General features: G+C 40.3%; 2 protein-coding genes across 3 annotated transcripts in view; both read right to left on the bottom strand.

Annotated features, from left to right (window-relative positions):
* ORC5 (origin recognition complex subunit 5) overlaps positions 1-19,541 on the bottom strand; it is an 87,019-nt gene extending 67,478 nt beyond the window's left edge. Inside the window, exons 1-6 of one of the 2 annotated variants that reach the window (XM_070755188.1) lie at positions 19,449-19,541; positions 15,003-15,174; positions 12,704-12,796; positions 12,198-12,395; positions 8,268-8,342; positions 3,532-3,643 (exon numbers count right to left, since the gene is read on the bottom strand). In XM_070755188.1, coding sequence (XP_070611289.1) covers positions 3,532-3,643; positions 8,268-8,342; positions 12,198-12,395; positions 12,704-12,796; positions 15,003-15,113 — 589 coding nt within the window. In that variant the 5' untranslated portion in view covers positions 15,114-15,174; positions 19,449-19,541. Of the gene's footprint in view, positions 1-3,531; positions 3,644-8,267; positions 8,343-12,197; positions 12,396-12,703; positions 12,797-15,002; positions 15,188-19,448 lie in introns of both variants that reach the window. The other variant, XM_070755189.1, reaches the window with a different exon arrangement.
* The window catches only part of RELN (reelin), a 522,908-nt gene that overhangs the window by 454,161 nt on the left and 41,169 nt on the right, over positions 1-27,578 (bottom strand). The gene's annotated exons all lie outside the window — the stretch shown is intronic.

Raw genomic sequence — 27,578 nt, 5'->3', positions numbered from 1 at the left:
TGACCTATATTTTGTGAATCAGTGGTGGGGTTCAATTTTTTTTTACTACCAGTTCTGTGGACGTGGCTTGGCGGGCGCAGCAGGGGAATGATACTATAAAATCTTCATTCCTGCCCCACTCCAGGGGAAGGTTACTGCAAAATCCCAATTTCCTCCTGATCAGTTGGGATTCAGGAGGCAGAGAATAGATGGGCGTGGGGCCAATCAGAGGTGGTATTTACCGATTATTATTCTTTATTTATTATTATTTGTTCTGTCAGGCTCTCTGGTAGACTTCTCCCAAAAATTCACAGGTACAAATTTCAGACACACACACGTTTGAAAATTCAAAACAATGTTTTTATAATGAAAATTCCCTTAACCTAAGCCCTCTTTTGGTATAGCAAAGAGCCCTCGTCTCCAAACAAACTGGTAATTTGTACAGGTCCCTTATCAGTTCTGTGATACTGTACTTAGCTTGCAGCTGTAAGGCAATTCACAGTCCTTTTTTCACAAAGTGAAACACACTTTGCTCTGGTTTAGTTTCAAAGCAGGGAAAAATCAGCACACAGAAGGTCAAACGCAGCAAAGCAGTCACGAAACACAACGATCAGATAATCCTCCACAATGGCCAAACCCACAGGCTGCTCTTTATAGCAGCCTCACTAATGACCACAGCCCCACCCAGCCACAGGTGGCCTCATTTTCTTTGATAATAATCTCTCAGTTGTTGTTGCCTATGCATCCCTCTCCGCATGCGTGGCTGTATCATTAACTCTTGTTCTGAATCCAAGGAGAAGCTAGAGAATTGATCTCCTTCTGAGCTGTCTGCCCCACTCTCCTCCTCCCTGTCACTCATGTCTTCTTGGTCAGAGGAGCCTTCATCAGCAGATTCCACCGGGGGCAAAACAGGCCTGCAGCATGTGGATGTCTCCCCCACATCCACAGTCCTTGGGGCAGGAGCTGGGCCAGAGCTAACCACAACAATTATTATTATTAAATTTATATGCCGCCCCTCTCCGAAGACTCTGAACTACTCAAAAATTCCACTACCGGTTCTCCCAAACTGATCAGAACCTGTTGAATTCCCACCTCTGTTGTAAATGCCCTGTAGACTTTGGGAACGAAAATACTTTAAAAAAATAATTGTCTTCCCTTCTTTTCATTTCTGAAGATTAGGTTTAATTTAAACGGGAAATAACTTGCTTTTCTTTTTAATTGTGAGAGCCCATCTATGGGAAAGGACTCGTATTTTAAGAAATTAGCATTCTAAAATAAATTATGGAAAGCAATTCTGCAGCTGTAAGAAATTAAGCCGATAATTAATTAATTATCTGAACTAAGTCTGTTAATAAATGAAATATAGATCATATATTTCTGATCTATAAGAAATATAGATCATATATTTCTAAAATAAATTATAGAAAGCAATTCTGCAGCTGTAAGAAATTAAGCCGATAATTAATTAATTATCTGAACTAAGTCTGTTAATAAATGAAATATAGATCATACAAAAATGAACTCAGGCGAAACGTATTACTAATTCATAGAACTGCTCAGGGGGGGAAAAGAAACACTAATATGGAAGAAAAAGGATATTAATGGAATTTAAGAATATTGAGTGAGACATATTTACAGTTGCCATGGCTTTGGTGCTGCCACATCTATCCAGATCTTAGGATAACTCAAGCAAACAAATTATACAGGGAGTCCTTGATTTACAACAATTGAGCCCCAAATTTCTGTTGCTAAGTGAACTTTATCCCATTTTCACGAGCTTTCTTGACCCATTTCTTAAGTTAATCTGGCTTTCACGTTGATTTTGCTTGGCCGACGGTTGCAAAAAGAGGACTCGTCGTAACTCTGCTGGATAATGGATAATGTTCTGTCGGGCTCTCTGGTAGACTCCTCCCAAAAATTCACAGGTACAAAGTTCAGACACACACACGTTTGAAAATTCAAAACAATGTTCTATATAATGAAAATTCACTTAACCTAAGCCCTCTTTTGGTATAGCCAAGAGCACTTGTCTCCAAAAAACCTGGTAATTTGTACAAGTCCCTTATCAGTCCTGTGATACTTAGCTTGCAGCTTGAGGCAATTCACAGTCCTTCTTCTTTCACAAAGTGAAACACACTTGGCTCTGGTTTAGTTTCAAAGCGGGGGGAAAAATCAGCACACAAAAGGTCCAAGTCAGTAAAGCAGTCACGAAACACAACGATCAGATAATCCTCCACAATGGCCAAACCCACAGGCTGCTATTTATAGCAGCCTCACTAATGACCACAGCCCCACCCAACCACAGGTGGCCTCATTTTCTTTGATAATAATCTCTCAGTTGTTGCTGCCTATGCATCGCTCTCCACATGCGTGGCTGTATCATTAACTCTTGTTCTGAATCCAAGGAGGAGCTAGAGAATTGATCTCCTTCTGAGCTGTCTGCCCCACTCTCCTCCTCCCTGTCACTCATGTCTTCTTGGTCAGAGGAGCCTTCATCATCAGATTCCACCGGGGGCAAAACAGGCCTGCAGCATGTGGATGTCTCCCCCACATCCACAGTCCTTGGGGCAGGAGCTGGGCCAGAGCTAACCACAACAGATAAAAAGCAAAATGCCCTCAAGGAAAACCAGAAAGTCCAGTAGCCTCTTGAAAAAGTACCTTTGGTTTTGATTTTTTTTTTTTAAAGAGACTGATTGCCACACCTAATAGAATTTCAAAGATGTTTCCAAGCACTTCACCCAACTGTTGGAAATGCAAAAAAGAAATTGGTACATACTTTCATACATGGTGGACATGTTCAAAAGCAAAGATCTATTGGAATAAGGTGGAAAGATGGTTAAGAGAAATTGCAAACAAAGAAATTAGGAAGACCCCAGAATTTTTTTAATTAGGTATTACAGTTACCAGATACAAGAAAGAAACATATTATTTAATAATTCATATTTTAGTAGCTGCAAGGATTGCTTTTGTCACAAAAATGGAAAGAAAAGGAAATTCCAAAAGACGAAGAGGTCTTTAGGAAGATTATGGAATGTGCAGAATTAGATATGATGACGAGACGGTTGAATAACCAAGTAGAAACAGGATTTTATAAAACTTGGCAGAAAGTTTACAACTGGTGGAATACAAAAATAGATTTTTAAAGATACCAAAATAAAGTGTTAAATAGTTAAATTTACTAGACTCTATCATATAGAGATATTTTATAGATAAGTTCACTTTATGAATTGGTTTAAACCACAATTATGTAGTTGGTGGAAAGTATTGAAAAGTTAAATTTTTATGATAGCATATACTATACAGAGATATTTTATTGATAGGTTTACTTTTCTGTATTGATCTAAACTATAATTAGTTTTCTCTTTCTGTATTAAGAAGACTTCCATGCTGAGCGGAGCAATTGTAGCTCCTTTTTGTGTTAAATGTAGTGTCTTGTCAATAACGTTTGTTCGTTTTGTTATGTCTTTTACTTTGAAAACTAATAAAAAATATTTTTTTAAAAATGAAAAAGAACGCTTTGGGACGCAGCACGCTTGCTTATTTTGTCCTTACCTATGCTGTAATCTGGAAAATATAACGGCAGCGGCTCAAGGCATCCCGTGTTGGGGCGAAGAAGTTCCCATACAATTTCACTAAGGAGAACCACACTCACGTTCTTCTCCGTCTGTAAATTGAGCAATATTAAGAGGAGAGATAATTTTAAGAGAGTTATTGTTAATGGCGAGTATTCTGAGCAGAGTCAGGTTACAAGCGGTGTGCCACAAGGGTCTGTTCTGGGTCCTATTCTTTTTAATATGTTTGTGAGTGACATAGGGGAAGGTTTGGTAGGGAAGGTTTGCCTATTTGCCGATGACTCTAAAGTGTGCAATAGGGTTGATATTCCTGGAGGGGTCTGTAATATGGTGAATGATTTAGCTTTACTAGATAAATGGTCAAAGCAATGGAAACTGAAGTTTAATGTTTCCAAATGTAAAATAATGCACTTGGGGAAAAGGAATCCTCAATCTGAGTATTGTATTGGCAGTTCTGTGTTAGCAAATACTTCAGAAGAAAAGGATTTAGGGGTAGTGATTTCTGACAGTCTCAAAATGGGTGAACAGTGCAGTCAGGCGGTAGGGAAAGCAAGTAGGATGCTTGGCTGCATAGCTAGAGGTATAACAAGCAGGAAGAGGGGGATTATGATCCCACTATATAGAATGCTGGTGAGACCACATTTGGAGTACTGTGTTCAGTTCTGGAGACCTCACCTACAAAAAGATATTGACAAAATTGAACGGGTCCAAAGACGGGCGACAAGAATGGTGGAAGGTCTTAAGCATAAAACGTATCAGGAAAGACTTCATGAACTCCATCTGTATAGTCTGGAGGACAGAAGGAAAAGGGGGGACATGATCGAAACATTTAAATATGTTAAAGGGTTAAATAAGGTCCAGGAGGGAAGTGTTTTTTAATAGGAAAGTGAACACAAGAACAAGGGGACACAATCTGAAGTTAGTTGGGGGAAAGATCAAAAGCAACCTGAGAAAATATTATTTTACTGAAAGAGTAGTAGATCCTTGGAATAAACTTCCAGCAGACGTGGTATGTAAATCCACAGTAATTGAATGTAAACATGCCTGGGATAAACATATACCCATTGTAAGATAAAATACAGGAAATAGTATAAGGGCAGACTAGATGGACCATGAGGTCTTTTTCTGCCGTCAGACTTCTATGTTTCTATGTTTCTATGTTTCTATGTTAAAAATAACCCAGGAGAGAATCAGAGAAGAGTCCAGGTTTGGCAAAAAAGAAAAACCGGAAAGAAATTAATCCGATTCAGCATTTTACTTAAAGTTACTTGCATGGTGAGAAGCCCTCAAATAGCTTAATCAAGCAGATTACCCATTTAGATTTTTTTTAAAAAGATTTCAGTATTCTCTTTTTCTGCACTATGACATTTATGATTCCCCAAGGTACATATCTTTAATTATTAGGGAGGATAAATTGATTGCGTTTGGGGGGGGGGAAATAATACTTAAATGACATTTATGTTTCCCAAAGATTCATATCTTAATTATTAGGGAGGACAAATTGATTGCGTTTGAAAAAATAATAATACTTAAATCATTAAAACTGTTACGGGACTCAAAGCAGCCATACCATTTTATTTCCAATCTGCTTTCCCCTGTTGTGATTGTGTGCACTTTACTCATCTCTAGTATGATTTTACAACAGTAAAACTTTAATGTCATTTTTATATTCAGGGCCCAGTTTTCAGGGGAAGCTGGTCTCCTCACATGTTGTGTATTTGTATTTGTATTTATTAGATTTGTATGCCGCCCCTCTCCGAAGACTCGGGGCGGCTAACAATAATATAAAAAGACAATGTAAACAAATCTAATATTCAAAACAATTTAAAAAACCCCAATTTAAAGAACCTCTCATACATACAAGCATACCATGTATAAATTCTATAAGCCTAGGGGGAAGGGAAATTTCAATTCCCCCATGCCTGACGACAGAGGTGGGTTTTAAGGGGCTTGCGAAAGGCAAGGAGGGTGGGGGCAACTCTGATATCTGGGGGGAGCTGGTTCCAGAGGGCCGGGGCCGCCACAGAGAAGGCTCTTCTCCTGGGTCCCGCCAAACGAAATTGCTTAGTCGACGGGACCCGGAGAAGGCCAACTCTGTGGGACCTAATTGGTCGCTGGGATTCGTGCGGCAGAAGGCGGTCCCAGAGATATTCTGGTCCGATGCCATGAAGGGCTTTATAGGTCATAACCAACACTTTGAATTGTCACCGGAAATTGATCGGCAACTAATGCAGACTGCGGAGTGTTATGGGACAATGAGAAGCTACTATAATTGAAGTCCACAAGTCTTAAACTTGACAACTTTGAAGACTTCTGCCTTTTCCGGGTACAGTTTTGGAGGTTCAGGTTTGTAAGTGGAAAACGGTTCTTGAGAAGAGGCAAAAAAAATCTCAAGCACCCAGTTCTTATCTAGAAAAGTTCATAAGTAGAGGCATTTGTAGGTAGAGGTGCCACTGTAATATTTATACATTTAATGTATGTGGTCTGGTTATTTAGGGGACTGCTCATATCTCTGGAATGTTAGCTGGATATTTTCCACCTCCACGTTTTCTGTTGCGCAGGAGTAATACAGTTTGCTCCTCATCCACTAACACCGTGCCAGAGGTGGCACATGGAGCAATATCAGATATCTGATATACAGTGGGTGGAAAGCTATAAAAATTTACGAGATTAATAAGTGTTATTTTTAACAGGTTTTTAACATAGAAACATAGAAGACTGACGGCAGAAAAAGACCTCATGGTCCACCTAGTCTGCCCTTATACTATTTCCTGTATTTTATATCTTACAATGGATATGTGTTTATCCCAGGCATGTTTAAATTCAGTTACTGTGGATTTACCAACCACGTCTGTTGGAAGTTTGTTCCAAGGATCTACTACTCTTTCAGTGAAATAATATTTTCTCATGTTGCTTTTGATCTTTCCCCCAACTAACTTCAGATTGTGTCCCCTTGTTCTTGTGTTCACTTTCCTATTAAAAACACTTCCCTCCTGAACCTTATTTAACCTTTTGACATATTTAAATGTTTCGATCGTGTCCCCCCTTTTCCTTCTGTCCTCCAGACTATACAGATTGAGTCCATGAAGTCTTTCCTGATACGTTTTATGCTTAAGACCTTCCACCATTCTTGTAGCCCGTCTTTGGACCCGTTCAATTTTGTCAATATCTTTTTGTAGGTGAGGTCTCCAGAACTGAACACAATACTCCAAATGTGGTCTCACCAGCGCTCTATATAGCGGGATCACAATCTCCCTCTTCCTGCTTGTTATACCTCTAGCTATGCAGCCAAGCATCCTACTTGCTTTTCCTACCGCCCAACCACACTGCTCACCCATTTTGAGACTGTCAGAAATCACTATCCCTAAATCCTTCTCTTCTGAAGTTTTTGCTAACGCAGAACTGCCAATGCAATACTCAGATTGAGGATTCCTTTTCCCCAAGTGCATTATTTTACATTTGGGAACATTAAACTGCAGTTTCCATTGCTTTGACCATTTATCTAGTAAAGCTAAATCATTTACCATATTACAGATGCCTCCAGGAATATCAACCCTATTGCACACTTTAGTGTCATCGGCAAATAGGCAAAGCTTCCCTACCAAACCTTCCCCTATGTCACTCACACTTATTTTTAATAAGTTATATTTCCACAACTTTATGAGCCCCTACCTACTGGAAAGAGATTGGAATTGCGCAATATGCCTCTCTAATCCATTTGAACTGCTACAAATGCCATTAATCCAAAGCAAACTCACGCTCAACGTATCACATTTATTTCATCGGATTAGTGCAAGGGAAACACACAGATGTGTCCAAGTGACTCAGGCATTTACTTCGGTTTGCTACAAAGATTAATGCGCATCTTCAAAACCCAAACAAGCACATTTTAACCAGGTTCTGCCCAAATTAGCATTTTTGTACTACAATTTATTGTAGATTTAGTTTTAATTTGGGGGGGGGGAGCAAAGCACAGTCTTGAATTAAACGTGAAACAATATTTTTCTTGCCTTCAAAACTATTTGCATGTATTTCTTACTATCATCCCGACTTTAAGTACAAAATAAACAAATGAATTTTACCCTCTAATTCTTCCATCTTGTTAAAACCTAGCTTACTTAGACCTCTCAACCTCTTACCTTTAATGACATGTTTACAAAGCCTGACGTTTGTCAGCTTGTATCAATTTCTGCTTAAAATGCAAAAAAGGTTTTTTTAAAAATCAATTTTTAATTTTTAAAAACCCCACCCATGTCATATATATTTCTCTCTCTTTCCCATTTCTGCAAAATTTATACTGATTTTAAGAGCAACATGTATTATGGGAAATCAAGCTGTGAATTAATGAAAACTTCAAACGAAACGCTATTTCGCTCAGCTACAATGGGTATTAAGAAAACATCCTTTTAATTTAGTCACGTAACTTTTCAAATTCTTGATAGATCACAAATGGCAACACAAAAGACAGTTTAATAAAATAAACAATTGTAGTTAAACTCAAAAGACACACAACTGGGCAAATTTGCTAGCAGAAAAGCTAATTGTCCTAATTTTCACATTAAAAACATGCAAATTAAAAACGCACCAAAAACGATTTTCTAAAATGTATTGTCAGATCTGCTAGACCTGACATTTTTACTTTCGGAAATATTAAATCAGTCAGGATGTGCTGGAGATTTAATTCTTAAATAATGAAATATGGCTAAATTCCCTTACCAATTCTTGCAGTCTAAGAAAACCTGGCAGAATATTTCCTTCCAGCTCACGCATCTGTTCTGCTTTATCCAAAACCTGTAAACAAAAAAAGACGTTTGTTACACAAAAATAATTTGGAAGCTTTGTTTCTACTATTCAATATATATTTACAAATACAAACATTTTCTAAGAATTCCTCGAATTACATTTTCCTAAGAAAAATATGATGGGTTTTTTTCCTCCAGTAGGCACAATTGGTTAAAAAGTCTAAGTATTTCAGTTAATTGGTTTAATCTGCCTAAAAGCAACCAAAAAAAATGTCTTGCTCTTTGATTGGGAGCCACCCAGCTTTAGTTGAAATACGGGCAGCTATATAAATACTTTTAATGAATTAAGTAAAATATTAGATTATATTTTGCTTTGAAGAAATAAAGTTAAGTGGTGGTTTAATTTTCTTCTAATAGCTAATAAATTCCTACATTTATATTGAAATAGATTCTATTGCTTCTGAAAATAGAAAATTATACCAATTGACTGTTTAATTTTTAAAGGGCTGGATTTTGTAAAACGTTAGGGAAATGAAACTATATTTTATTTCAGATTTTATTTATTTATTTATTGGACTTGTATGCCGCCCCTCTCCGTAGATGGAGCTGGGCTCTGCAAAACTTTGGACTTAATTATTATGAAAATGTCCTTGTTTCATATGGTTCGCATGCAAAAAAAGTGGGGGGGGGGGATGTGCTAGCATGTGTGCACACCCCACATCCCTTCCCCCCCCATACCAGTGTGATCCCGAGAGCTGTACAGGGATGAACCCCCTGATTTTTGGCGATTCCCCCCACCGGAGTCTCCGTGTCAGAAGAAGCCTTCCCACTCACCCCCTCGATTTAATGCTGACATATAATAATAATAATAATAATAATAATAATAATAATAATAACAACAACAACAACAAAAACAAAAACAACAAACATGGGGACTCCAGGAAGGACGTCTCCGTGACATCAAAGCTCCGCCCCTGGAATTCCCTATTGGGATTCCCCACCTCCGTTTGAGCCTCCCGACCAGCCGAAAGCTCCACGGCTCTTCTGGGAAGGTGATAGCCGGGCGGCGGCGCTTCTCGGCGCTCTCCCGAACCTGAACCCCGAACTTTTGCCGAACTTCTGGGTTCGGCGTTCAGGGGAACGCCGAGAAGCCCCCCAGCTGTTTCAGAAGGTGATAGCTGGGCAGCGGCGCTTCTCGGCATTCTCCCGAACCTGAACTTTTGCTGAAATGTTCGGGTTCCAGTTCGGGAGAACGTCAAGAAGCACCCGGCTGTTTCAGAAGGTGACAGCCGGGTGGAGGTGCCCAGCGGAGCGCCCATTTTTGCAATTTTTTGGGGGGGGGGCTTGCAGGCATTAATCGGTTTTCCATTGTTTCCTATGGGAAACATTATTTTGTCTTACGAACTTTTCACCTTACGAACCTCCTCCTGGAACTAATTAAGTTCGTAAGACAGGGTATCACTGTACTTCTAACATAGAAACATAGAAGATTGACGTCACAATAAGACCTCATGGTCCATCTAGTCTGCCCTTATACTATTTCCTGTATTTTACCTTAGGATGGATAGATGTTTATCCCAGGCATGTTTAAATTCAGTGACTGTGGATTTACCAACCACGTCTGCTGGAAGTTTTTTCCAAGCATCTACTACTTTTTCGGTAAAATAATATTTTCTCACGTTGCTTCCGATCTTTCCCCCAACTAACCTCAGATTGTGCCCCCTTTTTCACTTTCCTATTAAAAACACTTCCCTCCTGAACTTTATTTAACCCTTAAACATATTTAAATGTTTCAATCATGTCCCCCCTTTCCCTTCTGTTCTCCAGACTATACAGATTGAGTTCATGAAGTCTTTCCTGATACGTTTTATGCTTAAGACCTTCCACCGTTTTTGTAGCCCGTCTTTGGACCCGTTCAATTTTATCAGTATCTTTTAGTAGGTATGGTCTCCAGAACTGGACACAGTATTCCAAATGGGGTCTCACCAGCGCTCTATACAGCGGATCACAATCTCCCTCTTCCTGTTTGTTATACCTCTAGCTATGCAGCCAAGCATTCTACTTGCTTTCCCTACCAGCTAACCGCACTGTTCACCCATTTTGAGACTGTCAGAAATCACTACCCCTAAATCCTCCTCTTCTGAAGTTTTTGCTAACACAGAACTGCCAATACAATACTCAGACTGAGGATTCCTTTTGCCCAAGTGCATTATTTTACATTTGGAAACATTAAACTGCAGTTTCCGTTGCTTTGACCACTTATCTAGTAAAGCTAAATAATTTGCCATATTACAGATGCCTCCAGGAATATCAACCCTATTGCACACTTTAGAATCATCGGCAAATAGGCAAACCTTCCCTACCAAACCTTCCCCTATGTCACTCACAAAGGTATTAAAAAGACTAGGACCCAGAACAGACCTTTGCAGCACACCGCTTGTAACCAGGCTCTGCTCAGATATAACAAGCAAAACATTTCACTTACTGATTTTAAAAACCACAGAGCAGGAATTGTTCAGAATCACTTACATAAATAAACAAGTTACAATTTGAAATGCTCCTCAGGAAAAACATGAAGGACACCCTGTTCTCACCGTAGACATCAACAAAGTTTTATTGACAACATCAATCACTGGGGAAGAATGAGTCATGTTGAGCCTCATGATTAATCATGATTGTTCCATACCTGGACTTAGATTTCAGAAGCATTTAGAAAACAGTGAAAGAGACCCTTCATTTATCTTCATTTTCCCTCGAGTTAATTGAGGCTGAAATATGTTACATTATTCACCAATGAAACAAAACAGAGTTAATTAGTTTTGCCAATTTGTGCTACCAAAACACAGGGGCTATCATCAATCTTCATTTAAGTCACCCCATAATAAATCCGTACATCACAGGTTAATTCATATAAATTGATTCTGCTCGCATTAGCGTCTGTTTTCACGCACAGCAGAGTGGAAAGTTCTAATTTCACTCTTAATTCTTCTGATTTATTGACAATTTGCCCAATGCAAATGATCACCAATTTAATGCTCTTTTATCATCTGCTCTCAAGTAACTTCAGATATGAAAACGATCAATAAAAAAAGCAACGTCTCTCTAAAACCAAACTTTATGCATGGTTTCCTCCCTGGAACAGATCAGTAAAACCTCACAACACATTTTCATCTTTTTTGGAGCTTCAATTTCTGTAAACATCTTTCTATAATTAAAAGGTGCGGTGGTCAGAAGTATAGTGATCAATGTGTAAGAAACATGGAGATGTGTATTTCAGGTAAGCTTTATTTTTACTTTTCAAGTTAGAGCTAATTACATTTTATTAGGATGGGATTCCCTGTAGTGCAGCAATATTCTCTCTCTACAGTTAACGAACTACATAACAATTGAGCTGAGCCAATTGCAAGTTTCATTCTTCACAGCTAGGTAATAATACAGTGATACCTCTACTTACAAACTTAATTCATTCTGTGACCAGGTTCTTAAGTAGAAAAGTTCGTAAGAAGAAGCTATTTTTCCCATTGGAATAAATGTAAAAGCAAATAATGTGTGCGATTGGGGAAACCACAGGGAGGGTGGAGGCCCTGTTTCCTCCCAGGGGATTCCTAGAGAGGCCCCGCAGAGGCTTCTCCCCACCTTTTCCGGCCCTGTTTCCTCCCGGGAGATTCCTAGAGAGGCCCCACAGAGGCTGCCCCAAGTCTTCGGAGAGGGGCGGCATACAAATCTAATAAATATAAATATATATATATAAGACACCATCAACAAAGATATGCAAGTCCCAGGCCTGCGCCGTGGACATGCAGCTGACTGTGTAAAGTGGTGTTCAACGATTCGAAAAGCAGACACGGAACCTGCGGGAATACCCTAGGGAGAAGAAGATCACAGTACAAAAAAAGATACTTACAACATATATTGTCTGATTCTGCAGATCGGGATTCAAATCTGCCTTTTTAAATAAACGTACAAAATCGTTGAATGTGTCACAGGGTATAAGAGAAGGATCTTCTTCTTTGACGAAGAGGCATTGCAACTGTCTCAATATTTCTTCCAGAAGTAACCTCGAAGTAAAACATTCGGCACAATTCACAAATACATGAGGAAGCTGAAAAGGAAGAGAACAAATATAGATTCCCTTCGGTGTATGGAATTGCAGGGCTCTTCGTATAAATAAGTACAACTTTGATTTTCTGAATTATTTTATGCATTGGGCACCTCCTGCTAAAAGGTTTCTGGACAATCCCATTGAAAAGTCCAGTTCACTCACAATTAATTTAAGGTGTTTCTCTATATTAAATACGACACCCACTAGCACCACTTAAAGGAAGCAACAAAAAATAAGTGGTTTTTTTTTTAAAGTGTGGTTTTTTTTAAATAAAAACAAAACAAACTGATGAAATAGATCATCCTTACCTCCAAGGTTTTTAGAAGGTTGTGCACCACGTAAGTCTTTCCACTGGATGTGTGTCCATATATGAAAATGGCTGGAAAGCTGAAATGTTGACGCTAGGAAATAATATATACATACTTAGGAGGGTGGGGTCATTTTTTTTTTTACTTTAAGCATACCCTGCCCTTTGTTTAAATGGTTTTTTAGGACTTTGAATCATTATTTTTTAGTACCTTAGCTGAACAATGATTGATGAGAGAGAGAGAACAAGTGAAAACAAATCTGAACGAGGCAAAAAAGGACCTTGAGAAAAGAAGAATCCTAAAATTTAGCATCACAGATAGTGAAAATTTGGCAAGCAAGTGGATCTTCCCAAGTCTCATCTTCAAATACACCTTTTCAACAGCATTGTCTCTGTCTATGGAGATTCTCCACCATCCAAGTCTCAAAGGTGCTTTTTTAAAAAAAGTAATTTTTATTAATTTGTTTTGAAAAGCATAATCAAGAAAATATATATATATATATTAACATATTTGCAATATTTGCAATACACAAAAAAGAAAATAGAAAAACATACGTACACCTCTAAACAAACAAAAAACACCTGGACAATTACAAAATTACAAATAACATAAAAATATCATCAATTTCCTCTTGAGAGAAGGAGAGTTAACAGTCTTGTTGCATATCAAATTATTTTCTGTTGAATAGAAGTCATCGGCATTCACTATTGTTCTTTTTGGTTATCAATGTCTTTTTGAAAGATAACTGGACTTCCTTGTTTTTTTTATTAACATCTCTCTTTTCATCCAATGAAGCATTAGGGTAAAAAAAAACCAAGAAAGTCCAGTTGCCTTTTGAAAAGCACCTTTGGGACAGCACTCTCTCTGCTTAGTCTCACTTCCTGCCCATTGTTGTGAGCAAAAAGAACAAGACCTCACCTGGCACCTCGCTCCTATGCAATTGTTTTAAATAATAAACCATCACTTTCAATTCCAGTAACGTCCATTTCTTGTTCAGTCTTTCGATAGGAACAGAAAAATGAAATCTGGTGTAAAGATACCACAAGAACAGTTCCTGTAAAGAGCTAAACTAGGGATGCATGGAAGAGCCCACCAAATACTCTTAACAATCCTAAAATATATATATCATAATAATCACCCTAATGATGCAACAGCTTCCTGGGAAGTGAAGGTTTAAGCTGATGTTTTTTGTTCCAATATACACTGCTCAAAAATAAATGAAGGGAACACTCAAAGAACACCTCCTAGATCTGAATGAATGAAATATTGAATACTTTGTTCTGTGCAAAGTTGAATGTGCACAGCATGTGAAATTGATTGTCAACCAGTGTTGCTTCCTAAGTGGACAGTTTGATTCACAGAGGTTTGATTTACCTGGAGTTATGTTGTGTTGTTTAAGTGTTCTCTTTATTTTTTGAGCAGTATATACAGTGGGGGGGAAGGGTATTTAGCCAGACACCAATTGTGCAAGTTCTCCCACTTAAAAAGATGAGAAAGGCCTGTAATTGACATCATGACTTACAGAAAATTTGCAAAGTAATTCGTTAAAAATCAGACAATGTGATTTTTCTGGATGTGTTTCCTCATGTTGTCTCTCATGGTTGAGGTCTACTTATGATGTCAATTACAGGCCTCTCTCATCTTTTTAAGTGGGAGAACTTGCACAATTGGTCTCTGACTAAATACAGTGATACCTTGTCTTACAAACCTAATAGGTTCCGGGACAAGGTTCTTAAGGTGAAAAGTTTGTAAGATGAAACAATGTTTCCCATAGGAATCAATGGAAAAGCGATTAATGCGTGCAAGCCCCAAACTCACCCCTTTTGCCAGCCGAAGCGCCCGTTTTTGCGCTGCTGGGGTTCCCCTGAGGCTCCCCTCCATGGGAAACCCCACCTCCGGACTTCCGTGTTTTTGCGATGCTGCAGGGGAATCCCAGCAGGGGAATCCCAGCAGTGCAAAAACAGGTGCTTCACTGGCAACAGAAGTCCGGAGGCGGGGCATCCCAGTGGCGGCAGTGGGTTTGTAAGGTGAAAATAGTTTGTAAGAAGAGGCAAATAAATCTTAAACCCCGGGTTTGTATCTCGAAAAGTTTGTATGACGAGGGGTTTGTAAGACGAGGTATCACTGTACTTTTTTTCCCCACTGTATACCATTGCCAGATGCAAGGACCTGAAAATTAAGTTAAAAATACCCTTTGTTTACAATACCAAATATGACGCATCAAAGTAATCTTCAGACAAAGAAAATACAAGAACTTCTGATGGGAAAAAAAGAGAGATATTTATATTTAAAAGGGTACCTCTCCAAATATTGACAATAGAGTGGACGCTTGAGCTTCTCGGCAGGGTATCAGGCTTTCCAGTTGAAGCAGTTTTGCTTCCGGATACTCAGGGTGTTTCAAAGCTGACATTTTAGCTTCTGTTTCTGTGGCTCCTTCTCACGGGCAGCTTCAAGGAGGAAGGAAGGAAGACCTGCAAAATGAAACTGTAATTCACTTCAGAGGACAATCAGAACTGCAGAAAAAGCAATGGCTGCCAACCTGCCTTCCATTGAGGACCTGTATACTGCACGAGTCAAAAAGAGGGCAGGGAAAATATTTACTGACCCCTCACATCCTGGACACAAACTGTTTCAACTCCTACCCTCAAAACGTCGCTACAGAGCACTGCACACCAAGACAACTAGACACAAGAACAGTTTTTTTCCAAACGCCATCACTCTGCTAAACAAATAATTCCCTCAACACTGTCAGACTTTCTACTAAATCTGCACTTCTATTCTACTAGATTTTCTCATCATTTCTATCACCCATTTCCTCCCATGTTGACTGCATGACTGTCACTTGTCGCTTATATCCTAAGATTTTTATTAATATTGCTTCTTCATTGCTTATTTGACCCCTATGACAATCATTAAGTGCTGTACCACATGATTCTTGACAAATGTATATTTTATTTTATGTACGTTGAGAGCATATGCACCAAGACAAATTCCTTGTGTGTCCTATCACACTTGGCCAATAAAAATTCTATTCTATTCTATTCTAATTAAGATTTCCCATTGGCTACGTATTGACTGGCAGGTTTCCAATCATGTTACAACCAACCTGTTTTATTAAAAATAGCAAAGCATTATAGCAGGAGGTTCGGAAACTTCAGATCGTGCAGAATGCGGCCGCGAGAGCTATGGTGGGGCTTCCAAGATCTGCCCACGTTTCGCCAACGCTCCGCGGCCTGCACTGGTTGCCGATCAGTTTCCAGTCACAACTCAAAGTGTTGGTAATGACCTATAAAGCCCTACCTGGCATCGGACCGGAATACCTACGGGAGCGCCTTCTGCCGCACGGATCCCAGCGGCCGATCAGGTCCCACAGAGTTGGCCTTCTCCGGGTCAGTCGACTAAACAATCCTGTTTGGCAGGATCCAGGGGAAAAGCCTTCTCTGTGGCGGCCCCGGCCCTCTGAAATCCCCTCCGGAGATTCGAATTGCCCCTACTCTTCCCGCCTTCCACAAGATGTTGAAGACCTATCTATGTCGCCAGGCATGGGGGGAATAACTATCTTTTCCCCCCAGCACCACCTTTTTCTGACTGTAATATATGAGACTGGTGTGATTGTGTAGTAATGATCATTTTTAATATGTATGGGTTTTTAAATTTGTTTTTTAACTTATATTGGATTTGTACTTTGTATATTGTATTGTTGTTGTTGTGAGCCGCCCCAAGTGTTCGGAGAGGAAATCTAATAAATCAAATCAAATCAAACATATCCAGCCCATGGAGTGCTTAGATCTGGACTGCCCTGGAAACAGCAGACCGCAGTGCCGCTGCCAGAGCTCAGGATGTGGCCAAGAGGAGGAGACGCCACCACCGCCAGGTAAGTCATGAGTGACTCACAATGGAGTTGGGAGCCAGGATGAGCGGGGTAATAATAATAATAATAATAATAATTATTATTATTATTATTATTATTATTAATTAGATTTGTATGCAACCCCTCTCCAAGGACTCGGGGGGGCTCACAACAATAATAAAATACAATAAACAGTGGTACAAATGTAATATTAGTAAAACTGAAGTTAAAATCCCCTTAATATTAAAAAAAACAATCAGTACTACACAATCATACCATTCTCAAGTACTATAATCAGCAAAGGGGGGGATCAGTCCCCCCATGCGTGGCGACATAACATCTTGCAGAAGATGGGAAGGGTGGGGGCAGTTCTAATCTCCAGGGGGAGTTGATTCCAGAGGGCCGGGGCCACCACAGAGAAGGCTCTTCCCCTAAGTCCCACCAGACGGCATTGTTTAGTCGATGGGACACAGAGAAGGCCAACTCTGTGGGACCTAACCGGTCGCTGGGATTCGTGTGGCAGAAGGCGGTCCTGGAGATATTCTGGTCTGATGCCATGAAGGGCTTTATAGGTCATAACCAACACTTTGAATTGTGACTGGAAATTGATCGGCAACCAATGCAGACTGCGGAGTGTTGGTGTGACATGGGCATATCTGGGAAAGCCCATGATTGCTCTCGCAGCTGCATTCTGCACGATCTGAAGTTTCTGAACACTCTTTCATTTCATTTCATTTCATTTCATATCATATCATTTGCATGTCCTATATAAATTGAGGATTCCACTCTTCTCTGCCATCTCCAGTTGCTTGCATTACACATGTAACACTTTCCTTCAGCTTTTCTTGTAGGGATATAGAACATGAGAACAAAGATGAAATATCTGATGCGTACCAAATTAAGTTTCTTAACTCTTAATTATAAGAGATGTTACAAGTAGCACAACTGCCTTGACATTTTATTAAAAATAAAAGTGATCACTTCAGTGATTGTTCATTGTAAATTGTAGATAGTGAAAGGAAGAAAACTATCACCATCTTAAAGGTAATCATTAAGCCTCATTTTAGATTGATGTGTTGTACAAACATATAATCTAAAGCTGGTATATATTTCAGTTCACTGCACAACTGTAAAAGCTAAGTTAACCATGGCTAAAACTTCTACGGGAATAGTGGCAGAGAAATAAATACAATAGATAAGATTTCTCCCAATGAAAATTAAGTTCGGCTAAGTGGAGATGGACCACAATTGGAGAGGGGCGGCATATAAGTCTTTAGAGAGGGGCGGCATATAAACCCAATCAATCAATTGAGCCCAAAATTTATATTGCTAAAAGCGAAACATTTGTTAAGTGAGTTTTGCCTCATTTTATGGCTTTTGTTGCCACATTTGTTAAGTGAATCACTGAAGTTGCTACTTTAGTAACATGGTTGTTAAGTGAATGTGGTTTCTCCATGGACTTGGCTTGTCGGAAGGTCGCAAAAGGGGATCACGTGATCCCAGGATCTTGCAACCATCCTAAATATAAAGCCCTACATGGCATCGGACCAGAATACCTCCGGAACCATCTTCTGTTGCACGAATCCCAGCGATGATAATGTCCCACAGAATTGGCCTTCTCTGAGTCTCATCGACTAAACAGTGTCAGCTGGCGGGCCCCAGGGGAAGAGCCTTCTCTGTGGCGGCCCCAGCCCTCTGGAATCAACTCCCCCCAGAGATTAGAACCGCCCCCACCCTCCTTGCCTTTCATAAGTTGCTAAAGTTGCTCCGAGTCTTCAGAGAGGGGCAGCATATAAATCTAATAAATAATAATAATAATTATTATTATTATTATTAAAGACCCGCCTTTATTGCCAGGCATGGGGGAATTAAGATAAACTGTTTCAACTCCTGCCTTCAAAATGTCGCTACAGAGCACTGCACACCAAGACAACTAGACACAAGGACAGTTTTTTCCCAAATGCCATCACTCTGCTAAACAAATAATCCCCTCAACACTGTCAAACTATTTACTAAGTCTGCACTACTATTACTACTATTTTTCCTTATAATTTCTATCACCCATTTCCTCCCACTTATGAGTGTATGACTGTAACTTGTTGCTTGTAATCCTTAAGATTTATATTACAGTACTATTGTTTCCTCATTGCTTATTTGACCCCTATGACAATCATTAAGTGTTGTACCACATGATTCTTGATAAATGTATATTTTTATTTTATGTACACTGAGAGCATATTCACAAATTCCTTACATGTCCAATCAAACTTGGCCAATAAAATTCTATTCCATTCCATTCCATTCTATAATATACAGATTACTACAGATTGGAGTAAATCAGTCTGGATCATCATAACAAGTTATAAATTGTGTATTGTGGTTTTAAGCTAATAGTATCTTTAATTCTATTAGCAATAATAGCTGAATAGACATCTTTTAGGAAAGTTTTTCAGAAGATACATTCAAACTAGTGTGCATTGAGAGCATCTGCACCAAGGACAAAATCCTTGTGTGTCCAATAACACTTGGTCAATAAAGAATTCTATTCTATTCTATCTAGAAAAAGTCGAAGGGGCGAGGCCTTCTTCCCGCTGCAACACCCCGAGAGATTTGGAGGATGGTGGCAGAAAAGCTGCCAGGCAGAGGTTAAGCTAAACTAAGGCAACTTTGGACTTCAACTCCCAGAATCCCTCAGCCTGCCCCGCCGAGCCAATACGGGCTCGAGGAATTCTGGGAGTTGAAGTCCACAGGTGGTCAAAAGTTGCCATGGTTTCCCCACCCCGCTGACTTTAGGAGATGGCGACGGGAGCCAAACCGACGGTGCAAAGCGAGGCCACGCGACTCGAAAAGGCCTTGCCGGTATCCAAAGCCTCAGAAAGGAGAACGCCAACTTACCACCACCGCCGCCACTACCAACACAAAGGCCCCCTCAGCCGCCGCCAAAAGTGCGGGAAAAGCCGAGGGGGCGTAACGGAAACGCCTAAGCGCGAGAGCTACGTCATAAAGGGGGCTTGATTGAAGCGCTCCGCCGTCACTCAGACAGATTTGTCCAATACGGGATGTGCGTTGGTCTCAGGGTGGGAGGACGGTGTAAAGGCCCTCAGTCCGTGCTTTGCCTCGCTTTAACACAGGGGGTGAAGGTGGGCTGTGTTTGTTTTGCGGACTTCAACTCCCAGAATTCCTGAGCCAATCATGCTAGCTCCAGGAATTCTGGGAGTTGAAGTCCACATATCATAGAACAATCCACCTTGCCTGCCCCTGCTATAACTGGTGTTATTTACCTGAGGCGACCTGTTGGTTTTTTTGGACAAGAGGTATTTATTCTTCTCCAGAAGAGATAGCACCTGTTCACTTTATGCTTTTATAGTGAGGAGAGGGCAACCACATTCCATTCTGACAGTCTCAAAATATTCCAGGATATGATTTCCCATTTCTTCCATTTCAAAATTTGATTGACAGGATGCTTTCCCCGTGCAATGTTTTCACCTGAGCCAGATTAAAATTGCTTCATAAAGTCAAAGCCATTGCAATGTTTGAGGCTTTTCTCAGGCATTGCATTTTGAAAAATGTCCAGCTGTACAAAGTGATATTTAAATAAAATTAGAAACCCTTACCTTTTTAGTAATATTTTAATCTGTGTGATTTTAATGTTATAATAATAATAATAATAATAATAATAATAATAATAATAATATATTAGATTTGTATGCCGCCCCTCTCCGAAGACTCGGGGCGGCTCACAACAGTAATAAAAACAGTATAACAATGGAACAAATCTAATAATAAAATATATAAAAACCTCAACAATTAAAAACCATACAACACATACACATCAAACATGAAATATAATAAGCCTGGGGGAGATGTCTTAGTTTCCCTATGGGTCTTAAGTAACTTGCAAAAGACAAGGAGGGTGGGGGCCATTCTAATTTCCGGGGGGAGTTGATTCCAGAGGGCTGGGACCGCCACAGAGAAGGCTCTTCCCCTGGGGCCCGTCAAACGACATTGTTTGGTCGACGGGACCCAGAGAAGGCCAACTCTGTGGGACTTTATTGGCCGCTGGGATTCGTGCGGTAGAAGGTGGTTCCGGAGGTATTCTGGCCCAATGCCATGTAGGGCTTTGAAGGTCATTACCAACACTTTGAATTGTGACCGGAAACCGATCGGCAGCCAGTGCAAGCCACGGAATGTTGTAGAAACGTGGGCGAATCTAGGAAGCCCCACGATAGCTCTCGCGGCCGCATTCTGCACGATCTGAAGTTTCCGAACACTTTTCAAAGGTAGCCCCATGTAGAGAGTGTTGCAGTAATCGAACCTCGAGGTGACAAGTGCACGAGCGACTGTGAGCAATGACCCCCTCTCCAAGTAGGGCCACAACTGGTGCACCAGGCGAACCTGGGCAAACGCCCTCCTCGCCACAGCCGAGAGATGGTGTTCCAATGTTAGCTGTGGATCAAGGAGGACACCCAAGTTGTGAACCCTCTCTGAGGGGGTCAATAATTCCCCCCCCCAGGGTAATGGACGGACAGATGGAATTGTCCTTGGGAGGTAAAACCCACAGCCACTCCGTCTTGTCTGGATTGTGTTTGAGCTTGTTGACACCCATCCAGACCCCAACAGCCTCCAGGCACCCGCACATCACTTCCACTGCTTCGTTGACTGGACATGGGGTGGAGATGTTTTGTTTATAACCTGTAATCCTCCCAGAGTCACCTTGCAGGCATGATGGGTGCCATAAAATGTAATAAACATAATAAATATCAAAATGTATCTCTCTTTTTCTAACTCCTTATGTTTCTCCATAAAAGAAAAATTTCAGAATAGGTAAAAAGGAGCATTTAGAAGTCAGTGAAACATGTTTATTTAAATAAAGCGAAATGAAATCACAAAACAGCTTACCAGCTAAAACAAGACAACATTAATGAAAATAAAATGAGGAAGCCTATAAACCCTACAAGACAATAGGAACAAAAGAGAAACGCCTCTCTATTTTCATTTGCAATTTCTAGAGAATCAACAGCTAGTTGTGTATTCAGGTAATTTAAGACCTGAATGGTTTTGAGAGTCTCATTTTAAATGGCAGATGGATTCGTTCCAATGTGGAACTATTTCCAACTAAATGGGTTCTGTCCTTTACAATCCTGGTTTTTGGCTGCTAGATCAACAGAGTTCTTGTTGGTTTAGCAGATATTAACATGCATTATTTACAATTTCAGGAATCCCCAAACTTGGCAGCCTTAAGACTTGTGGACTTTAAAACCCAGAATTCTGGGAGTTGAAGTCTACAAGTCTTAAAGTTGCCAAGTTTGAAGACCTCTGATTTACATTTTATTTTTATTTTATTTATTTATTTTGTCCAATACACAATGAAGGTTTTAGTGGGTATATATCTATAGTAAAATACATGATGAAGGTTATGGAGGAGATACTCATAGTAAAATATATCTAAGAAATAATAGAAAAGAAGATATAGTAATAGAACATATCAATGAAAGAATAGAAGAAGAGATATAGGAATAGAAAAAAGGTATAGGAGATATAGGAGAGCAATAGGACAGGGGACGGAAGGCACTCTAGTGCACTTGTACTCGCCCCTTACTGACCTCTTAGGAATCTGGATAGGTCAACCGTAGATAATCTAAGGGTAAAGTTTTGGGGGTTTGGGGATGACACTATGGAGTCCGGTAATGAGTTCCACGCTTTGACAACTCGGTTACTGAAGTCATATTTTTTACAGTCAAGTTTGGAACAGTTAATATTAAGTTTAAATCTGTTGTGTGCTCTTGTGTTGTTGTGGTTGAAGGTGAAGTAGTCACCGACAGGCGGAACATTGCAGCATATGATCTGTATGTATACATTGATGTATTTCATAGGGCGGTGACATTCCTGCTTTATAATTCCTCAGTCACAAATGGTACTTCTCTGTGGCAGCCCCAACCCTCTAGAATCAACTCCCCCCGGAGATTAGGATTGCCCCCACCCTCCTCGCCTTTCGTAAACTCCTTAAAACCCACCTCTGCCGTCAGGCATGGGGAAATTGATTCCCCCAGGCCGTTTCCGTTTTATGTATGGTTTGTCTGGGGTGTATGATTGTTTTTATATTAAGGGATTAAAATTGTTTTTAATCATTGGATTTGTACTGTGTTTTGTTGTGAGCTGCTCCGAGTCTTCGGAGAGGGGTGGCATACAAATCTAAATGATAATGATAATGATAATGATAATGATAATGATAATGATAATGATAATGATAATGATAATGATAATGATAATGATAATGATAATGATAATGATAATGATAATGATAATGATAATGATAATGATAATAATAAAGAAACAGATGAAACAATCAATCACATACTCAGCTGCTGCAAAAAGATCGCACAGACTGACTACAAGCATAGACATGATGCTGTGGCACAGATGATCCACTGGAACTTGTGCCAGAACTACCATTTACCAGTGGCAAAGAACTGGTGGGATCATAAGCCTGAAAAAGTGGTCGAAAATGAGCAAGCAAAACTACTGTGGGACTTCCAACTTCAGACTGACCGAATTCTGAAGCATAACACACCAGACATTGTGATCATGGAGAAAAAGAAAGTATGGATCATCGACAGCGCAATCCCAGGAGACAGCAGAATTGAGGAGAAGCAGCTAGAGAAATTAGTGAAATACGAAGATCTAAAAATCGAGCTGCCGCGACTCTGGCATAAGCCCATGAAAGTGGTCCCAGTGGTACTTGGCACACTGGGCGCAATACCAAAGGATCTCAGCGGACATTTGAAAACCATCAGAACTCACAAAATCTCCATCTGTCAATTTCAAAAGGCCGCGTTACTGGGATCGGCAAACATAATTCGCCGCTACATCACACAGTCCTAGGTGCTTGGGAAGCACTCGACTGGTGATGAAATACAAAATCCAGCATAGTGATCTTGTTTGCTGTGTTGTATTGATGATGATGATGATGATGATGATAATAATGATGATGATGATGATGATGATGATAATAATAATAATAATAATAATAATAATAATAATAATAATGGGAGTAACTATGTTAGTTCCATGTGACTGCCATGCAATTGACAACCATGGCATATAAAAGACTGGTGATTTACAAACTAACAGAGTTGGAAGGGATCTGGAAGGTTTTCTAGTCCATCCAAAAAATTTTACTACCACACTGTGGGCGTGGCTTATGCAGGACGCCCTGCATTTTCTTTCAACATCTTTCAGTGCAAATTGCGTGCTCTGGGGTGGAGCTCCATTTTCATCATTAACCCCCCCGTCCGGGCAGTAGCTCATCCCTGCTTCCCGGGCTCTCTTATGTCAATGCAAGTTAATATTATATCAGAGAACTTTTATCCAAACTTTCATGTTATATTTGCAACCTTGTGAGCCGAACGTGAATTTATAGAGAGGTCACTTATTAGACCATCTGTCTATATTACATGAAGACATCGCTCAATACTTTCAGTAGCAGAATATGCCCCAGGGGCACAGTGAAACCTGAATCAAAGACACTTGAATCAATAGATAGAATAGATGGATAGACACAATAGAATTTTTTATTGGCCAAGTGTGATCGGACGCACAAGGAATTTGTCTTTGGTGCAGATGCTCTCAGTGTACATAAAAGAACATTTTTAGCACATCACGATTCTTTAATTAAGCTCAGGAGTTGTGGGCAGTTGTAAGTCAGTTGAGAAGAAGTACAGAGACAGCATGGTGACAGGACAGATGATTTTAATGATTGATTTGCAAAAAAAAAAGCAAAAATTTCAATATGCCTTGGATTCTTTGTGTGGTTAAAAAGAAAGCTCACCCAGAGTGAAGATCAGGAACAAAACAAACAAGCACATGAAAAAGCAAAAAAAAAGCATTGCTTTGTAAGCTGTTCAAAGGAAAAGGAAAGGAACACACACGTTAACCTGTTTTGTAAATCCCAGTTGTTGGAAAGTGCTGTGTACGACTGGAGTCGCAAAATGAGCCATGGTGGCCCGGTGGTTAGTGTGCAGTACTGCAGGCGACTTCTGCTGACTGCCGGCTGCCTGAAATTTGGCAGTTCAAATCTCACCAGGCTCAAGGTTGACTCAACCTCCCCTCCTTCCGAGGTGGGTAAAAGGAGGATCTCCCCCCCAAATTGTTGGGGGCAATATTATTATTATTATTATTATTATTATTATTATTATTATTATTATTATTATTATTTCAATATTAATAATAATAATAATATTATAATAATATTGCCCCCAACAAATTATTATTATCATCATCATCATTATTATTATTATGTCAATATTAATAATAATAATATAGTAATAATAATATTGCCCCCAACAAATTATTATTATCATCATTATCATCATTATCATCATCATCATTATTATTATTATTATTATTATTATTATTTAGATTTGTATGCCGCCCCTCTCCACAGAGGGGGATGCTGTGATTTCCCTGAGGCTCCCTTCGCTGGGATTCCTTTCATTTTTGCCGGCGTTGCTTTGAATCCCAGGTAGGGGAGCCTCAGGGAAATTGCAGCGTCGCAAAAACACAGAAGTTTGGAGGTGGGGTTTCCCAGGGAGGGGAGCCTCAGGGAAATCCCAGCAGCACAAAAACACAGACGTCCAGAGATGGGGTTTCCCAGGGAGGGGAGCCTCAGGGAGGGGAGCCTCAGGGGAATCCCAGCAGCACAAAAACATGGAAGTCCGGAGGTGGGGTTTCCCAGGGAGGGGAGCCTCAGGGAAATTGCAGCATCACAAAAACACAGAAGTTTGGAGGTGGGGTTTCCCAGGGAGGGGAGCCTCAGGGAAATCCCAGCAGCACAAAAACACAGACGTCCAGAGATGGGGTTTCCCAGGGAGGGGAGCCTCAGGGAGGGGAGCCTCAGGGGAATCCCAGCAGCACAAAAACATGGAAGTCCGGAGGTGGGGTTTCCCAGGGAGGGGAGCCTCAGGGAAATTGCAGCATCACAAAAACACAGAAGTCCGGAGGTGGGGTTTGCCAGGGAGGGGAGCCTCAGGGGAATCCCAGCAGCGCAAAAACGGGCACTTCGGCTGGCAACATAAGTCCAGAGGCAGGGATTCCCAGCGGCATAAGGCAAAAGGGGTGAATTTTGGGATTGCACGCATTATTAGCTTTTACATTGATTCCTATGGGAAACATTGTTTCATCTTACGAACTTTTCAACTTACGAACCTCGTCACGGAACGAATTAAGTTCGTAAGACGAGATACCACTGTACTCCAAAAAATATGGCAGTCTGGTAATGAAATGTCTGCAAGAAAAACACCAAGTTCAGAAAGCATCAAGGACCCACCAGTCATTGCCCTCCTCCTCCTTCTTTTCACAAACCTCATTCCCTTCTAGCACTGATGATGTTAGCTAGTTTAGTAATGAGACGTCCGCGAGAAAACCATCAAGCTTGGAGAACGCCAAGGAGCCCTCATTTCAACCCCGAGTTACAAATATTCTATCCGTAGGGGAAAAAAGAAAATGAAACATATGGGATTGGAAAGCAACTTCTCAAAACAATTTATTCTACAGGTTCCAGCAGAGATCCTGGAACTACTGGAAGCCCATTTAAAGATCACAACCACTCGTAGTGCAATTTTCCAAGCAGAAATGAGGGAGAAAAAAGGCTTTTAATGGCTACACCAACAGTTCTGATCGTAAATCAGCATGAGTGATTGACACAGCCGGAAGGAAGCACAATCAAATTGTTCCTACTTTTCTGGGGTTTCGCTTAGATTTCTTTTAGCAATGGAGTATTGGTGCTAAAGGTTTTTTTTTAAAAAAAAAAACCTTGAAAATCCTCGCCTCTTACTCATCCCTCTGTCGCCTCTTTAATTCAATGGAAGAGTCGGAAGCATATGAAACAAGGACACAGAGGAATAATTACAGAGAGAGAGAGAAAAAAAAAGGCTCCTTTTGTTCCCAAGACTTACAAAAAAAAAAAACCCTGCAACAACTTTGCAACAAATACTGTCACCGATTTGCAATTTCAGGCTGTTTAATTTTTGTTTCTTTTATTTATTTATTTTTAAAAACCAACTGTTGAGAGACGCTGTCGTTTGAAAAGACACATACCGTGTTTCCCCGAAAATAAGACACTGTCTTATATTAAGTTTTGCTCCAAAAGTTGTGCTACGTCTTATTTTCGGCGGGTGCCTTATATTTCTCAAATAAGACAAATTCACAGGCAGAAAAGCTGACACCCCCAAAGAAAGTGTATACCGTACGGTACACTGATTACGGCACAGTACTTGTCAATATGGCACCCACCCACACAAGCAATGGCACTTATATGGTACAACAGTATACTCCCGCTATTGCAGCTTCCGGCCACCAGAGGAACTACAGTCTACGCACTGTAGTGGAGACTGTAATGGCGGTGAGACAGCAGCAGACTGTGTCTGCTGTACTGGACGGTACAAAGCGATGGAAGGGGCCAGCAGGGGACGCCACATTATTACGGTACCGCTATGAACAGCTTTGAATGGTACCGTATGTTTTTCCACCGTACCGTATGTAAACTTGACTATGCCTTATTTTCGGGGGGGTGCCTTATATTAGGAAATTCTGCAAAACCTCTGACATGCCTTACTTTCGGGGTACGTCTTATTTTCGGGGAAACAGGGTAAAATGGAATGTTTTATTATGAATTATGTGGCACATTCTGACAGGGAGATAATCAAGCCACAGGTAATGTGGTGTATACCGCCCACCGCTGAACCTTTGTATCTGCTGCCTATAAATGGTTTCGGTGCAATGAAAGAAACATGTGAGGGGACTTAATTAAAACTTGTGGCTTTTGTTCTGGCCTTAAAAAGAATCCCAGGCAGTGCTTGTTTTGTTTTGTTTTAAATCCAAATTTTATCCCTGGTATGGATGAACTGACAATTTTACTTCATATTTGTTCTCCTTTGCTGGAGGCAGCTCCTCAAATAGAAAGCCCCTACAGTGAGAAGTGAGGGCAACCAAGAACGGACGCTCGCTTCCCTTTATTCAGGATACTAC

Source organism: Erythrolamprus reginae, chromosome 6 (genome assembly GCF_031021105.1).
Source record: "Erythrolamprus reginae isolate rEryReg1 chromosome 6, rEryReg1.hap1, whole genome shotgun sequence".
In the NCBI taxonomy this organism is placed as follows: Eukaryota; Metazoa; Chordata; class Lepidosauria; order Squamata; family Dipsadidae; genus Erythrolamprus; species Erythrolamprus reginae.
This window is presented reverse-complemented; position numbering and strand designations above follow the sequence as displayed.